At 41.5% G+C, this 18,627-nt stretch overlaps 1 protein-coding gene across 2 annotated transcripts in view; it reads right to left on the reverse strand.

Annotated features, from left to right (window-relative positions):
• The window catches only part of cntnap5a (contactin associated protein family member 5a), a 138,515-nt gene that overhangs the window by 33,689 nt on the left and 86,199 nt on the right, over positions 1 to 18,627 (reverse strand). For both annotated transcript variants that reach the window (XM_056389831.1, XM_056389830.1), the window contains exons 6-11: positions 17,518 to 17,702; positions 15,686 to 15,829; positions 12,084 to 12,354; positions 6,823 to 6,966; positions 5,784 to 5,943; positions 1,298 to 1,404 (exon numbers count right to left, since the gene is read on the reverse strand). In XM_056389831.1, coding sequence (XP_056245806.1) covers positions 1,298 to 1,404; positions 5,784 to 5,943; positions 6,823 to 6,966; positions 12,084 to 12,354; positions 15,686 to 15,829; positions 17,518 to 17,702 — 1,011 coding nt within the window. The remainder of the gene's footprint in view (positions 1 to 1,297; positions 1,405 to 5,783; positions 5,944 to 6,822; positions 6,967 to 12,083; positions 12,355 to 15,685; positions 15,830 to 17,517; positions 17,703 to 18,627) is intronic.

An 18,627-nucleotide genomic window follows, 5' to 3' on the forward strand; every position in this document is an offset into this window, starting at 1 on the left:
TAGCGATAGCAAAAACATACAAACAGCTCCTTAAATGTATCCAGCTAGCTAAAACAACTGATGATCCGTGTAGAGTTAGCAACAGTATCAGTATCAAGTACGATGAGGAAGAGTGTAAACTCAGAGTTGTATTTCATCACAATATTACCCTGTTTGGCTGTTAAATATTTGGATGGACAAGCCAGTTTTGATTCATGCTTTTTTGTTCATGTTTTCAAAACATTAACACACAAAACTTATGAAAATGTTTTGAAGAGGCTTTTAGGATGAGGACTAACCGATGACTTTGGGGAATGGTGTCTTGGTAAACAGTTTATACTTGGAGTAATTGTTGTGTAAACTTGACAAAATCAATTAAAGTCCTGTTATCCTGCGCTCTTATACAGAACAGTAACATCCCGGCCGGCTTCCTGGGGAAATACTACACAGTGAAGGCTCTAAACATAACTTGTAGGCCACCGACATCCTGCTGGATTAGGTTAGTTCTGTAGGTAGTTTGTTAGCCTGACATGCTAATATATGTAGCCATTAGCAAAATGGCTACATATATGTCGTATTTGTCATTTTGGAAAGGCAAAAAAAAAAAAAAAGAGACACTACTCTTCAAACTATGTCCACACTGTGTCACTTTTATTACAACTCGATTGGTGATTGGTTTTCAAATACTCAGGTTTCGGATATTCAAGTATGAGATAGAAAATGTGTTTTTTGGGGGGAAGTTGATGACAGTTGAGTTGAAAAAAAAAAAAAAAATGCGCCTATTTTTAATTCAGCAGATGCTCTTTTCTGTCATGTTCCCTTCCGACGTGCGAAGAAAACTGCATTTGCCTGCATATATAAACAAGAAATCAGTATTCTGAGGCAGGGCAATTTCACACATAGTTTCCAACATCAGTCTCCACAGCCAATATCAAGGTGATGTTTGGGGGGGGTGTCAAAAACTGACACTTCTACACTTACAGTCAATCTAAACTCAGCCCGTCTAAAACTATTTAAGGGTATGGAGAAAAAAAAAAAAAAAAACTGCTTCTCAGAAATTTGAAAAGCGAGAATAGCAGCAATGATTGTGAGGTCATGTCAGGTTGAAGCAGGACAAGTTTCTGCCTCTCATATGCACGTAACGGAGAGAAAAAAAAAGAAAGAAAGCTATAAGCAAGACGGGTAAAGATGCGTGCGCGCCGAATCAAATGACACAGTTCGGGAGAGCTGGAATAAATGGGCGGGGAGGTAGCAGCGGCTGCGAAGGTGAAGGTGGTTTTGACAAGGTGAGGGAGTGAAGGTGAGATGAACCGCTCACAGTTGTGACAGGTCGCTCCGGAGTATCCTGTTCCCGAGCAGTCGCAGGAGAAGGAGCCCCACGTCTGGGAGCAGCGGCCGCCGTGTTCACACAGGTTGGGAAGGCACCTGGACAAAAACACAGTTCACCATCGATTAGTTATTGATCGTCACTTTCTATTCAATCAAGTCAGAGAATATGAATATTGAAAAACTGTTTTGTTTGACCAACAATCCAAAAGTGGGCTGATTAATTTTCCTGTTGTTTGATTAATTTACTCCTAATTCACCTTTGTCTTTAATTTTCCAGCACCTTGCTTCATAAAAGAAATTAAGCTATTATGAGCAGCAAAAACAACAGCGAACAAAACATCATACAAACCTCTGAGGCGTGAGGTGTCAGCAGAGATACTTCTTTTGTTAGTGTTTACAAAGCTGATCTTTTATTTATCAGGTATGCAAGACCCCGTGTTCAGTTCCCTTTCTTCTTTTTTGTCTTCTGTTACGAACACCAGCTTTTGAACTCACCCAAAAGAATAATTTGCTGTTTATTCATGTTTTGTGAAGCCGCAATAAAAAATCCCAAACAACTGTGAAATGATGGCGTCTCATACTGTGCCCTTGTCTTGAGTTTGGGGAAGGAAAAAAAAAAAAAAAAAAGCTGACACATCGCCACGTTCCTCTAAAAATAAAAGCGTTACTGTCACCTTCAGACTAGAATGCCTGTTAATGGGATTTCACCACAATGAGCGCTTCGCAGAATTTTTTAAACCGCACCATTCTGATTAATAGTCCCTTCCTCAAGCCTCCTCCAGTTTCACATAATTGCCAGCCTTTCTAGCGTGCATCTATAATTTCATACACTTTCATCTCTCACCTATTAACTGCAGCGGAGCGGGCCAGCCGCAACACAGATAAGGTTGCACCCGTTGGTTTAATTACCGTCAAGCTATTTTCTGTTCGTGTGCTCGTGAGCGCCCGTACAGGTCATGAAATTACAGTAGCCGGCGCACCTAAGTGCACGCTGACCACAAATTGAGTCACAAGATTTAATTAGACACAGAGAAAAGGAAATTAACACTGATAAAAGTTAATTTTCTCACACTCTTGGGGTGGGGGGGCGGGGGGGTGTCATTAATCTGCAACAGTGAGTGAAACGACAGTTAACGACGCAGCGAGCAGCAGCGTCGGCCGAACATCACGTGTCATGCCCTGACAGCACAGACACATCGACTATATATCACAAAGAACCTGCTTATACATTCATTCATTTTATATCTGCGTTACTTTCTTTGTTGCTGTACAAACATAAATACTGCATAATGCATATGCTGTAGATAAGCTGTTTCATTTGTACTTTAAAGGATTCAATATTTCTTATGAAATACATTATGAAGTGACTATAAATACATTTCAAATCTGTAATTTTTACCCATTTCGATTTCATAGCTTGGTTTTTTTTTCACCTCTTAATGCTGTACAGATAATACTGTTTTTCTTACTTTTTTTTCTTTCAAAATAAAAGGACTATTTGTGCTTCATAGAGTTTCCAGCAGCAGAATGGGAGTCACAGCCTTCAGCTGTCGGGCTTAAAACTTTCATTTTTGATAAAGCTCATAGTTAGAGCCGGCTCAGGTGAGCCCTGAACCATCCCTTAGTTATGCTGCTATAGGCTGAGGCTGTTAGGGGGGAAGTCCCATGATGCACTGAGCACCTCTCTCTCGCTCTCTCTCCCTCTCCATGCATTTATATCACACTACTGCATGTCATTAACTTTGTTGTCTCCTCCCTGCTGTAGCTTGTGCTTCTCCTCTCTGCCCTCATTCTGCAGGTATCTGACTGCAGAGCTGCAGGATCCAGATGTGCCACTAATACTCCACACACCCATTATCATTATCATCATCATCATCATCATCATCATCATTTTTATTATTATCATTTTTAATTGGTGCTGCTATCATTACTGCTGTTATTGTTACTATTATTATTTTCATCAAAACAATCGGTCTGACAGTGCGTAAATACATTATAAGAAACACTGCACTCAGTAGACAACACCCAAGACTTAACACACACCAACTGTGAATATCTCTTTTCTGCTGCTATGTTTGTTATATTTAAATATCTAATTGTACATATTATATCATTATCTACTACTTTAAATTGAGATTTTGCAGTTTTTCTTTTCTTTTCTTTTTTGTACCGTCCACTTTGCTGCTGCAAAACTGCAAAGTTCCCCACTGTGGGACTATTAAAGAAATCTTTTCTTAAAATAATAAGTACACACAGCTGTTCCTGGTCTCCCTCTCCTCCATTTCTCTCCAAACTGGTCGAGGCAGACGGCCGCCCACCCTGGTTCTGGTTCTGCTGGAGGTTTTCTTCCTCGCCAAGTGTTTGCTCGTGGTGGGAACTGTTGGTTTGTCTCTATAGTATTGTATTTACTCTGTAAAGTCCTTGGAATAATGTTGTGATTTGACGCTACACAAATAAAATCAAATTGAATTTTTGAGAGAGAGCGAAACCTCTTTTTATTCATCACTTTGTGTTTTATGCCACAGCACTTGTGCAGGATCACTGTCCTGATCAGCATCGTTTCCAGCAGCTGCATGTCGCTCTGATAAACCCGGCGTACTCTACCTGCCCAGCACCAAATGACAGACAGACAAAGTTAGCATGTAGCTGGTGAGGAAAGTCCGATATTTCCCTCAGGAGTCGGTGGAGACTAAATCACGGTAAAAAGGAGAGAGTATTGGACAAAAACACGACTCCAAATGATGCTAATGTTCCTATCTGCTTGATGTGTATCTACTGTGTGTTTACTCCAACAAAAATGGCAAAAAACTAAAGCAATTAATGCAGGTTTAAACGTCTGTCGCTCCTGTAGGTTTGTGTAACTAGGTAAAGATGTTGGCCAATAGAGTATTTGGAAATTTGTTCGCATTTTACCACCAAAGCCTATTGGTCTCCTGAATGGGTTTTTGGTTAGATGCCTGAAATAAGGTCTGTGGTTATCACAAGCTCAAGACATTTTCACCTTTTACTCTACAACATAAAATATATATCAGTAAATACCCCAGTCATGATTTCTTAAAGCGTTTACGTCTCTTAAAATGAGACGGTTGCTAACGAGTGTCTATATGAGACACAGAGGTAGTTGGGGATGTTAAATGTCATCACGCCTCGTTGTGTTTATACTCGCGCTTTTGCAAACTGTTACTAACTTCATTAGGGGAAAGGCTTTTGTAGAAGAGGGAAGAGCTAAATCAAACTACAAGTTGAGAGGTGGTGATATTTGTTTTCAACTTTAACATTAGCCTTTTCCTTCTGGTGATTGTATTTAGTCTTCAAAAATAATAGAAGTGCTGTTTATTTGTGAAGAATCATCCTGCTGAACAAAACGTGTCAGTATCATAAACTTCTGTTTATTTTTCTGCAGTAATCCAAAAGACATTGTAAAAATCTCATTGACTTTTTGTCGAGGGAACCAGGGTGATGCTAACATCCGGGTTGGCCTACAAAAATACGTCATCCCTGCAGCACTCTATTACAATTTTATATGAGATAATATTTTGGGGGATGTGTGCCTTCTCCCCCTAGTGGCCAAAAAGTTCTCAGGGTTTTTCTTTATATCATACGATCTTTTTAAACCATCTGAAAGATTCACAAAGAGCTTTTCATAATATAAATTCTCCATGTCAGCCCGGTTTCCATCATCCATCAATGTTAAGTCTTTAGGGGGAAAAAAAAAAGAAAAGAAAAACAAACAAACAAACAAAAGAAAAACACTTATACATACAAAAGATGTTTGCGTCTCAGCTTGGGACAAACCCCCGATCTCACTCCATCGTCTGTCATTTCCTACAGTGCACCCCTTCGCCCACTGACACAACAGACTGGCAGCACTGTTGTGTTTGCAAATCCTCCGACAGCGAACAATCTGGCCCGGAAAGAAGGTAGTTTGAAATCTGACAAAGATGCGACTCTCCTCGGGGCCAAATACAAGGGGAAGAAATGGCAGTTTGCATGTTCTTCCCGTTTCCTTTAAATGTTCCAAGCCACATGCAACACATCCAGGGAGCTCGTAGGTTCTCTCGAACCCGTTCACGGTGGGGCCCACAGCTGTGCGGGGTAATGAGGGACAGCATGCCAGGCAGGACAGTAGGGAGCAGCTTGTTAGCATAGTCCTCTGCCAGAGAAGGTGTTACCGAGTTTCTGTTGCAATTTAATTGGATGATCCTGTCAGCATGTTTGTCTCTGTGGGACAAGATGTCAGTGACTTTCAGGCTGCTCTGTAGACAACATACTGCCACTCACAAATTAACAATGTGGGCATGAATAACTCTGCTGCCAAGTTGGATAATGTTTCTCCGATTTTTACGTCTGACACATTTTGTCTGTTGAATGTCAGAAGTTTTTCTTTTTCTTTTTTTTTTTTGTGTGTAAATTCGATCTGAGAACTGTCCTCTAATTAAACAAAAGTGTAAATAGGAAAATTCAGAGTACATTACCTGTCTCTTATGTTGCAGGTGTCAAAATGAAGCTCATTATAATTTCCCAACAATCCTTGCTGCACGTGACTTAGATTCATCTGCTGGGTGTTGATGATTATGAGCCGCATACACCCCTGGAAGGTCGGAGTGGGGACCTGGCAGTCCATGGTGGGACAGCCTGGATGGAAACGACACGTGATGCGACCTTTTGAGTTTTACTGTACGAGCAGAATAAAGCTTTCAGTGATAGTTCGGGTTATTTGACGTGAGGTACTTATCTATAGTCAGTGTTTTACCTGGAGTAGATTCAGATCAGTGCGCGCCCAGTTCTGAGCACCAGCACAGAATCTGAGGATGTGCGGCAGGTACCATCTGCAAAAACGTGTTTTAGCTGCTGTGCCCACAGTAAAAGTGTAAACTTATTTTCCCCACGTTATCTCGCTGTCAAACAGCTCTTTCCTTTGGAACAACATTTTTTCAACTGTTGAACTGCCGTATTCCTACGCACAAGCAAAGGTGACCAGGTTTCTGAAATGAAAACTGAGAAACACTTCCAGTCCCGTGGTCAGTAGATCATTAATATATCCGATGTCTTTATCTATGGAACACAAAAAGGGAACTGCCCTTCTCCTCTGCTGCTCGGTCTTTCTCTCTGGTCTGGTTTTTTTTTTATTCACAATCGAAAACAGGGACATTTCCAGGGACAGGTCCAGCTGGGGACAGGCCACCAAAAGCTGGAACTGTCCCCGGAAAACTGGGACGTCTGGTCACCAAAGCACAATCGCACCTACGCTGAGCTCTGTCTGACACAAACAGCTGATCTGCAGAGCAATACAATGTGCACCGTAGTCGCTGTTTGACGGGAAGATAAAACGATGAAAATATTCTAAATAAAATGTTCACTTGAACTTTTTCTTTTTTTTTTTTTTAAGTGGCTAAAACATGTTTTTGCGGAAGGCCCCCGTCCACAGCAGCACATCGCTCCCATCTGTGCCTGGGCTCCCGGCTGCTTCTCTAAACTGGGAGCCGGCTGAACACATCGTGCGAATCCACTAACCTCCAAAGTAAAAGTTGCCTCTTGCTTCCGCTTGTTCCCACAGTTCAGTTGTGGAGCATGGCTGACCGTCCACGGTCAGAGCGATCTGCAGGTTCCTCGTGTCCAGACTCACAGAGTGCCACAGCCCATCACTCACCCTGTGACCTAAAGAGGAACAGTTCACAATTAGCAAACACTTTAGTTAGCACAGAGAGTTGCTTTGTCGTCGACCCGGAGGCTCTCTCTTTGCTTTTTGTTTCCTCTGAATCTTTCACAGTCACGGTGGCCGAGTTTTCTCAGCGGCCATCAGCATTTGTGTTATCAGGGAGGCGGCGGTGCGGCAGTGGCCAAAGGAGAACACGACTTGGGTTGAATTCATTTCACCGGTGTTCGGGTTTAATTAAAGATTCACCTTTTTTGATACTCCTGATAGTGATATTTTTGTAATACCTGCCAACACCGCCACCAAATCCCCTTAATTTCCTCTCGGCACAGTTCCCTCTCACAGTTGTTTTCCCATCACTGACACAAGAGACAACCACAGAGCTTCCAACCTTCCTCAAACACTCGCAGCCTCAAACACAAGCCCCCCCCCCCCCCAGCTCTGTCACTTGTCAACAAACTTCCTGCATATTTTACCATCTAAATGAAGTTAACATTTAATGAGGAAAAGTGACTCTAATGTCAGCTTCTTGGTGTTAATTAACTACGGTCAACAAATACTGTAGGTGCATAACTACCAGTGGTGATTAAATACTGTACACAGCTATTTATACATACATATATATATATATATATATATATATATATGAATATATGAATATATAATATATATAAAGAAAAGAAAAGAATAATTGAGTCTTTCTTTCAGTCTTTCTCTGCAGCTTCCACTCTCAAACCCCCAGACGCCGTTTATCATTCTGCCCTCAGATTCATTACTGGTGATTCCTGTGACACTCACCACCCAGTTCCTTCAGAACAAAGATGGTGGTTCCTCTCCGGCACAGAGGCGTGATAAACACTTGTACATTTTCATCCATTAAGCCCTTACTGGACATTCGCCACCCTAATATAACATCTGTTCTGGACTGGACCGCGGGACCCGACCAGACTCTACCCGCTGCACTAACTCTCTTAGGTCCTCCAGTATATGGCTGGACCGCCTGTGGCCAAATCCTGATTTTATAACCGCAACTGGCAAAATCCCCAAACACATACATCAAAGACAAAGACTGAGCTGTGATTTGAGCTGTATTTACATGACGTGACATGATGACTTCCCCCTCTCCTGCTCTCTCTCAGCTCTGTTTGTCACATGTTTAGTTAATCCTCTGCCTCCATTAGTAATAATGTCACAAGTAATGAAAGTAGTTTATTTGCCGTAAAAGCGGTGAGGCTCAGTGTATTGGAAGTGCTTCCCTGCAGTTCCCGAGCAGCCGGGAAACCAGAGCGGCTCAGTAGACTGCACGTAGCAAGAGGTGCAGCCCTGAGCTCTCAGCTGGCATCCGCACATGGTCCAGTCAGGAACCAGGATTATACCCAGTGTTCGAAATAAAGTCTCTAAATTTAGTGACAATGTGCTAAGTTGGCAACACTGCGGGCTTTAAACACCCGTCTAATAGAACCTGTTAGCACCAGAAACTCCGACACAGTGAGAGGCACCTGGCTGATAATCAGTCAGTCAGTCAGTCAGTCAGTCAGGGACGTTCCAGATCATAGAGCTGGCCCACTGTTGCAAGTGTAGGTTGTAGTGATTGTACTGAGTGTTGGTATTTCTTAGTGTGTGAGACACCTGGTGCCATGAAAGTATTTTTTTTTTTTAACCAAATCCCCAATCAAATCACTTTTAATCTTTTACTTTCCACGTCTAATCACCCTGATGCTCATTACGCATATTTCCTGCCTGATTCCTGTTAATTGTATTTCACCCAAACTGTCTTTTTTTTCTTCCTCATCCAATTCATTCCCTTCAAATGCCATAATTTCCCTTCTGATAGAAAAACAAAATCCAAAAACTTGATTCTCATTTTTCAAACAAATTGCTAAATCTAATATTTTGTTACCTAGGAACCAAAAGCTGGAAATCTGTTTAAAGATGAGTAATAAGCTCAACTCGGCTTGATCCACAAAACGTTTATTTCAAATTGACAGTGACAGCTCATCTTCACAGAGCTGCAGCTCTCAAGGAGGACAATGCCACAATGACAGCTGGGACTTGAAATTACTGAGCCACACCTCACTTCTGACTGCGCCCGGTCCCGGACTAAATTTGCATCCAGATTGAGCTGTGCTGCAGCTCGGGAGCTCAGAGGAGGGGGGGGGGTCACGCAGAATGCACCCTGGGAGTAATTTTAGTTGAGTCTAAAATCAGATATGTCCAAGCTCTTGGGAGAACTTGAGATTTCCACACCGAGTCTACTGGTGCCTGTCGCTTACAGCACAACCTTTTCTGCCGCGAGACTGCGAGTGCCACGGGCGTTTTTCTCCACTCCATTGACTGTTTCATGGAATAAACAGCGTAGCCGCGAGGGACTGCTGGCGAGCATCAGTGGGAGTTTCCTTTCCCATCCCTTGTTCAGCTCATATATCATGATCTCCTCGCTGATGATGGTGCTGCTGGCCAGGCTCGCAGTGTCGCAGCCCTTTTCTAGGACACACATCTGATGTGTTTTTGTATCAAATCAGTGATCTGCATGACTCTTGCTCAACAGTTAAGAAAAATAAAATGTTTGCATATTCTTCTTATGCACCAGGCTATATCTCTGAGCCTCCAGGAAATAGACAGTTTCATGTGACAGTTTCATGCCATTACTGCACCCAGCTCGCAGTTGGCTGCTGCCTCCAGTCCTCGACAGCCGTAACTGGCAGTAGATGCAGCGTAAGCCAAATGAAACAAAAGCTCGTTCTGGATTGTTGTTACCCCGCTCGTAGACACTTGTGCATCTCTCGGTTTGACTGTAAAACAAAGCTTGTTTGCTTGTGTGAAAATTAAGCCCGTGCTGTTGATGCAGATAATTTCTGGGCTGAACAGAGGAAGATACGGATCAATATCCTTTCCACACTAACGCTCTTGTGCACTCGCAGCAATTTATCAAACATCGCCGATGGCATGTATCCTTGAGCGACCCCATTGTCCACATGCCAAACTGAAGATAATATATATATATCTTTCTAATAAAGCTCAAAAGTGAGAAGACGAGGAGCGTTAAATATAGAAAGATTACCTGATTTGGAACAACTTTGTGGAGGCCCCTGCAGCTCCGTTTAATGATGTGCACTGAGACACCTCCGCCGTGCAACATTTGACATTGCTATGAGGTATGTGATACATTGGTGCCTTGGGAGGGAAGTAGTGAGAAAGGTGCTCGATAATCTACTGACTTGATTTGCTTTTAATTAAAATCCCCAGTTTGAGATTCGCAACTTTCCCTCTTTTCTGGGAACTGACGGAGCTTTGTCTGCCGCATACATTTTCTCTAATGGTGCAGCACTTTCAGGTTATTAATGGTTGTGATGATTTTGCAGCTGATTAAAATGAAAAAAAAAGGGAAAAGAGGATCATGTTAGATGGTAAAGAGGCATCAACAGGTAACTCTCACCCTACGCAGCGTGCTATAAAGAGCCACCAGCAGTGAGTCCAGTTTCCTCTGCTTGGATCTCACATCCATCACAGGGAAGGATTTCCAGCTGCTCCCAGGATCACACACACAAACACAACACACACACACTTTTTCAAGCCTGACTGGCATTATTCCTGGTACCCTAGTGTAATTAGGGAATTCACCCCCCCACCCCAACACACGTCTTGTGTTTGATGCAGTGCATTCGCAGAGGGCAGGTCTGCGTTTTACACACATTTGCAGACTAGATCCCGGGGATTATCTCTCAGTACGTTTAAAATGTTAATGGTCTCCGTGCTGAGTAGCTGCATTAGCCCCCCTGTAACCAACCATTTGTAACCGAGATGCTATCTGCGCGCCGGCTCGATAATCTTTTATTTTTTTTAGCTGTGACCTCTAAAGAAAAATCCGGCGGAGGAGGAAGCAGAACGAGGAATCCTAATGAAAATAAGTGAGTGAATAAATAAAAAACCTAAATTACTGAGAAGTCGATTCATATGAAAGCTAATATGAGATTTCCTCTTTGCTTTGCTAAATTAATTTGCAGTGAAGGTTTTATTTTACGACACGAGGACCCCAGGTCGTACCCGTCATGAGCCACAGTTATAATGCTAATAGGCCCTACAGCAGTTCATTTAATGCAGTTTGAGGTAAATTATATGAAAGGAAATATTGTCCCTTAGCCGTGGTTGTCTTCCCCATCTATATTTCCCTGCAGCCCACCATCTGCTGAGAGCCTGGCTTACCCAACCAATCATAGTTATCTGTGTTATCTCTGCTAAGCAATCCCGCAGAGGATTGGATGATATTTTTGCTCTGAGAACTCCTCTGTGAAAATAAATGTTTTTTTTAGTTTATTGGGGGACAAAGCTGATAAAAGTTAGTCAGGTGAAAATTACCTGCACCACTCAGCGCTGCTCTGTTTCCAGATTTTGTTGGATTGGGGGGGGGTAGGGGTGGGGGGGGGGGTGATACTGTCTTGTCTTTGTCTGCCTCAGTTGAGTGAAGCACAAAAAAACAAGCAAGACTTTGTGCGCTCCATTGTGCAAATAGGGCGCTTTGGGGTCAGCAAGCTCATGTGGATGTGTGTGTCTCAACTTCCCCACAAGTAAGAAGGAAAACTTTCTTCCTCTCAAGGTTTTTTAATTAATGTAGAAAATGTTCACAGTCAGTGTCAGTCCCCAAAACGCATTTAGTGCATCCTTGAGCTTTATACAACGTGTTGAATGTATTTCTTTTCCAGAAAAAAAAACATTTGCAGAAGAATTTCAAATCCAGCATTGTTTGAATGTTTTCATCTGCTTCTTCCTCTCGTCTTTGCAGGTGCATTGCAGCAGATACTGTCATGTTCCCGCCATGTGCATGAGACAAAGAAAGGTGGACCCAGTCATAGAGAAACAGCTACACTAGCACTAATAGTGATCAAAAACTCCTTCAAGCTCAATTTCATTTTACTGAATAACAACATGTGACTTTTTCAAAATAAAGCTTCTTTTTTTAACCAAAAACTGAAGGAAAAAAAATCTAATATTCAAATAATTAAAATAAATAATTTAGGTAAAAAGAAGACAAGGGCCAGTCCTCACAAACACAAATGTGCGTGTTTTCTACGTGTGTGTGTGTGTGTGTGCGTGTGTGTGTGTGTGTGTGCTGTGGACGCACCAGTGGAGACCTCTGACTTCTGTTGTCCTGAGCTGTGAAGGGTCAGATGCAGTCTGGTGTTGCTGATCTGCAGCTCCAGTCTCTGGGGCTCCGGGTTCAGCTGCACGGAAAGCAGCAGCCCATCTGGATTCCACGTCCTGAACTGGAAGCGAACGGAGAAGCCCCCCGTGGCAGACGCCGCCGCTGATGGAAGCGACAGGAAGCTGCTGCTGGAGCTCAGGAAGGTGCAAGCCACCAGCTGGGGCTGCGAGCACGAGAAGGTCACGTTGCCCTGGAGGACGACAAAAGCCAAGGACGCAGATTTGCATGTATGTTAGGAGAGGCTGGTCTCATGTGAAATTCATTGTGATACGTCTGGAAATAAATGTCATGTTGGAACCAGATGGTTAAAGAAACATGAGCAAAACATCTGCCTCACCCCAACCAGAATCATTAAATAAGACCTTTAACCACTTAAACTGAATTATTTGTCATTAATTGTGAATTAATGATCAGCAGTAATTACTGCACTACTTAGATGAAAATATAAATATATAATAATGATACAGCTGCCACATTTTATAGTGTATGATATGAAAAAAAATTGAACCAATATAAATAAAAAAACAAACAAAAATGGCAAATAAAGGAATAATTTGACGTTTAGGGAATTATGCTCATCTGTGTCTTACTGAGTTATTGGAGAAGATTGACACCCCCCTCTCAGTCCCATGGTAACACAATCAGCACATAATCAACCACTTTGTTTAATCTTTTGATTTTATAATTTTCAGTATTTTGTGCAGATAAAAAGTATAATAATCACTTCACGGTTGTCTGCCTCCGCCACTCAGACGAGTTTCAGATTACATCCCTGTTTATCCAGAGTCGTAGAAAATATTAACCATTTGTGTGAAATGTTGTCTTAATTGCTGTGTGAAGTTTTGAGTTATGGCTAAAAAACAGACTTTGACCTTTGACCGTCAAAATCTAATCAGTTCATCTTTGAGTCCAAGTGAATGTTTGTGCCAAATTTGAAGAAATTCCCTCAAGCCATTTCTGAGATATCGCATTCATGAGAATGGGACGGACAGACAACACAAAAACAGAACTTTGGTAAAAAGCACTTTTTGAATTGAATAAGAATATTTCGCAAAATGTTGAACTATTCCTTTAAGAATGGCACGTGAATCCAACTGAAACTGACAAATGAAAGCTCTTTTCTTCTTCTTGTAGTTTTCCCTGTAAAATTAAGACAGATTTTCTTTCCATAGTGAAGAAATCCATTCGGCTGGAGACACTGTGTAAAAGCCAACATCAGCAGAACGTCAGAAACATCTACCTCAAATGAATCCACCGATTTATTTTGAAATTTGTTTGCCCCAAACCAATATCGTAGAGCTGGCTAAAGATAAAAAACCATTTCCGTTTAATTCTGTGCAATGCAGAGGCTGTGTTAGGTACATTCAAACTCAAGACCGGTCATGTCTGTTGAGGTCAGAGTCCTATCAGTCCCGGAGCCTGCAGGGCAGCGCAGAGCAATCACAGCTCTTTGACTCTCAATGTGATTCCTCCATCAACCTCAGGGAGATTGTCCCATTGAAATTCCATTACAGCTTCCATCATGACGTTCCCTCTCTCTCTCCACCTCTCTGCTTCTGTTGTCAGTAAAGGCCTTTTAACGCAGCAATCAGACATTAAATGGAGGGGTGGGGGGGGTGGGGGTGTCTCAGATGAGATGTGGCTTGTGGCTCTCTGGCCGACCGGTCTGATTTGTGTAGGAGGTTGACTCTGTAAATGAATCCGCTCGAACACTTAGGCTTAATGATGTAGTAGTTAGGATTGCAGTTTGATGTGGCGATTGTTTTCAAGTTCTCCTCTCCTTCCAGTTTCTCACCAGAATACTGCAAATCAGACCGATCAAATATCATCAAATCACAAATCAGCTGAGAGAAAAACAACAAGGAGAAATAAAACTAAAATTCCTCCGGTTGGTCTTTTGTACAGACATTCATGGTTCCCTGATGATGCGTCCTAATAAATCTGGTGACCTCCTGACTTTCCCTCCACCGTGATTTGTGGTTTTAAGTGAATTATCACCACAAATAATCAATTAGATTGCCATGAAATTTGCTACAGACACCCATGTTTCCCTGGAATGAATAACAATGACTTTGATCCTGACCTTTCATCCAGCGCCATCATCACGTTGAAATTAAAAGTTACCCAGTACTTTGGTTTATGACAAAACACACGTTAAAGAAATGGCGTTCCCATCAGCTATTTAGCAAATGTTAGCATGCTAATGCTCTAACCTAACATGTAAACATTATACCTAAACTTCAGCATGTTAGCGTTATCACTGTGAGCATGTAAGCATGCTGATGTTAGCATTTAGTTCACAGCTCCGCTCTGTGCCTGCTGCAGCCTCACAGAGCAGCTAGCATGCTGAACTTGTTAGCATTAATATTTTTGTGTTGAATGGTGAAGGAAAGTGGCTGCTTTGAGTGACAGGTGGGTTTTTTCTGCATTTATATTTTCCTGCATGCATATATATATATATATATATATATATATATATATACACATTTTTTCATTATAAAATCACCTTATTTATACATCATTGCCTGATGGGAATCTGTCTCTGAGTTTCTGGAGCAACAGCTCTTATTGAAGCCGTTCAGGAGACATTTATATGAGCCCACATATACTGTATATACATCAGACAGCTGTCATTACTTAATCTGTGGTTGTCATTATTACCACAGACTCTAGTCCACACTTACGCTCTACACATCACACTTTACAGCTAAACTATAGAATTACAATGAAATGCAATATATGATGACCAAATTAAGCCATATTACACTGTGACTTTTCTCTTCTAAATGTGCTCGCCGCCCACTTTCACTTACTCACCCACATGGGCGCCCTTTCTGTTCCTCTCTCTTTTCTCTTTAACTCTTATTATATCAATTTTCCTTCATAAAAGAGCCTTTCTCCAAAGTAACATGGCTTGTAAAATGCACAGTGCTTTTTCCACAGTTCTGAGCTTTTAAGACACTTAATCTGTTCTTGTAAGAGAAACACATGAACCAGACTGTGCTCCAGGAAATCATTTGGAGAGACTCAACCTGGATCTACAGGCGGAGCTGAGGATTTTTCATGACCTGGTACAAGTCACCAACAGAGCCACAGAAGTACCTGTGCAGCTTTATGTCACTGTGAAGTCAAAGATAGGTGAATATATGTACATGCATGTTTGAAGAAATTTAGAAAGAGTGTCATAGTTTATTTTTTCAGCTGTTAAATGTTTAACTTGTGCATTTCTGTATTGAAGGTATCTTTTAATTGTGTTTAAAAAAAAAAACTAAATGTTTGATATATCAGATTTTTAAAAACCCAAACATGAATTTCTGTATCAGCATGAAAAATCCCGTAACCGTCTGGCTCTGTTCATTAAACTCAAGCTTTTGCATCTTCAAAAGAAAGATCTGATGCATTTCACACTCTGTGTGCGCTGAATACAGGCGGACAAGCAGCTGACTCACTAAAAGCGCATGCAGCGTGGTGGTGTTCAACACCGCCTAAAAATCTGAACTCTGAAAATCTATCAAACTTACCACACTGTGTATCTGTGGCTTGCGTCTCTTTGCCAGGTCTATGATATTGATTCCGTTGTAGTAGAGGTTTTCCATGCAGCCGTGGAAGTTCTTCCTCAGAAAGGTGCCGGGTTTACCGGGTAGCGGGATGCCTCCGAAACTCAGCTTCCATGAAAAGAAAACAGAAGATGTAGAACATTTATTGCTGGATACAGACGCTGTTCCAATACAAACAAGTATCGAGTTGCATATTCATGAGTGCTATTTTCACAAAAACGACAGAAAAATGAAATTTACATTCTGCTCTGTATTTTTACTGCATGTGAAACCGGCACCAGAGTAAACACAGCCTCAAAATACATGAGGCCCACACATTTATTCTGACCAGTTACTGCATAAGCAGCTGAGCCAATGATTCAGCAAGTGAGAAAACAAAACCCACTCGCTTGATCCAAACACACACTCTACGGCGACTATATGAATACAATATGCGTACAATGGTTTGGCCCGCGCAGGACCCCGACCTCAGCGCCATCTAATGTCCCTTGGATGGACTGGAACACCAGCTGCGAGCCAGGCCTTATCACCCAACATCAGTGCCCAACCTCACTAATGCTCCTGTGGCTGAATGGGACCAAATCCCTGCAGCCAGTTTCCAAAATATTTTTGAAAGGCTTCCCAGAAGAATTTCCTGCCAGCAATTGTGGATTTTGCTGGCTGAAATGACAACTTTCACCAGGACATTTTTATCACCTATCAGCTAATTATGCCTAGCTAATTAACCTCGTTCAAAAAAAAAAAGAAGCTGATTCATTTTACAATGAAATCTACTTTATGACATATTTGTGCCAATATTAAGAGATAGGTAAGATACTGTATGTCACCTATAAGGGGATATATCATCATCACATATATACATCCTCTGGATATATGATGATATACGTTTATAACATATATGAAATACCCTTAGTAAAATTTGTATATATACAGTATATAAAAAATATCTATATGATGAATTTTTATTTGGTATAACATGTTGTTAACAATATACAGTATATTTAATTTAAATATGCAAATTTATTAAAAATCATGCATATAAAAATGCTTATATATGTTATTCTTAGTCGTTTTAAACATGTCTATCTTCCCATTCTGGGAAAGTGATCTCAGACTTTTGAACGCTACTGTATATAATATCAATATATATTATATAACATATGTCTAAAAAGTCAGCTCACATACATAAACATACATATTTGTATGGGCTAAGACATATATAGGTTTCATTGTGAATTTTCTACATGTGTTTTTTAATTTTATACTGTATGTACATATATTTCATACGTAGAAATTCAATAAATGCACATATATTACATTTGCATATGGGTTATACGATGCTAAAGCTAACACTTGTACACCAGTAACCTCAATATCACTTTTTGTTGGACAATGGTTTAAATATGTTAAAAAATAGTGAAACTGGAATAAAATAATAATGCAAATTGCAAATTTCCACAGCACTCGGTGTAGAGTCACACAATGTTAAAATGCTGTGCACAAGTTATCAGAGGTTGACAGTCCACTTGGCAGTCTGTTATTCCTTTCAGATTATTATGCATTATGGACACGCCATTCAAAGCATGTCCGTTCTCTGGGGCTTACATAGACTAGACTCTGTTTACCATAGTGCTCCAAGGCTAATTACTAGCTGGCTCATTACTAACTCCACTGCTCATCATTGTGTTATCAATGATGATGTTGTTTGGCCCCTCACTGGATAAATTCATTAAGAGGTGCGATCGCATTTACATCTCACCTCCAATTTATGTAATTTAATCAACCCGTGGACTCACCTCATAATCCACCTCCAGCGAGTGTCCTTCTCCTTTGGTTTGGAAGTGCTGTGTGTGGGAGTCCACTGTGAGGTTAACCTGCTTGTTGAAGCGCTCTATGTGAACGGAGTGCCAGTGCTGGTCGTCCAGCAGACTGCCCACAGTGACAGCAACACGGCCGCTGCTGAACCTCAGCCTGCTGTCGTCTGGCGGAGCACAAAGGAAACAGCAGGAACAAAGTGAGCGGAGAGAAGCTGTGAATGCGTGAGGGCGGGCGGGCAGACCTCAGCAGTACAACGAGGCCAGAAAGAAACCCACATACACACACAATTACGCTCTATCCATTCATTCAGGTGATGTATATTGGAATAGAAACAGATAGATTGGTTTGAAGGTGGGTACAAGGGGCTGTCGTTTGATGGTGGTAGATTGTTCTGTCTTTGGAAGGAAAATTTGCACCTCATAGACGCTCATATACCAAAACAGTCGCTTCTGCGTAGCTGCCAGTAAGACACTGACTGGTCCGAACCACCGCAACCCAGCACATAGCAAGCACGTTACACCACGCTCCGAGCAAATAGCTAGGACTTTGTTGAATCACTGCCAAAATGAACAGACCAGGACTCCTAAATGGACAATGTTGTGTTTAGATGGAGCCAAAACTGTGGGAGGAGGAGTTTGGGAAACAGGAAGTGGTAGAATAACAAGTATGTTCGCATGAAAGATAGTAATAACGTTGTTGTGGCACGCGGCAGGAAACACTAGAAATGTTGTTTTTATTTAAATGATGAATTAGCAGCAGAAAAACAATAAATATATGATAAAATACGTAACTGTTTATGTCATTTATCAACTAAAAAATATCAAACACCGACAGTAATCTAAGGTCTTTGGGGTTATGTTAACTCTTGACCCTGAAAAAATCCCACAATGCAGAGAGACTGAGGTATGAACTGTCTGGCAGACCGCAGCACGAGCACATCAGGGACCAATAGATCTACCTCCTCCGGTGTCGCGTAACCATGTACCCGTCCGGTGAAGATGTTTAGATATTACTGAGAAAAGCAGCCCTTTCTTTATTTATTTGATATTATATCTTTATGTTTTTTAAGGGGAGTGGGCCAGGAGGGG

Source organism: Seriola aureovittata, chromosome 11, assembly GCF_021018895.1.
Source record: "Seriola aureovittata isolate HTS-2021-v1 ecotype China chromosome 11, ASM2101889v1, whole genome shotgun sequence".
In the NCBI taxonomy this organism is placed as follows: Eukaryota; Metazoa; Chordata; class Actinopteri; order Carangiformes; family Carangidae; genus Seriola; species Seriola aureovittata.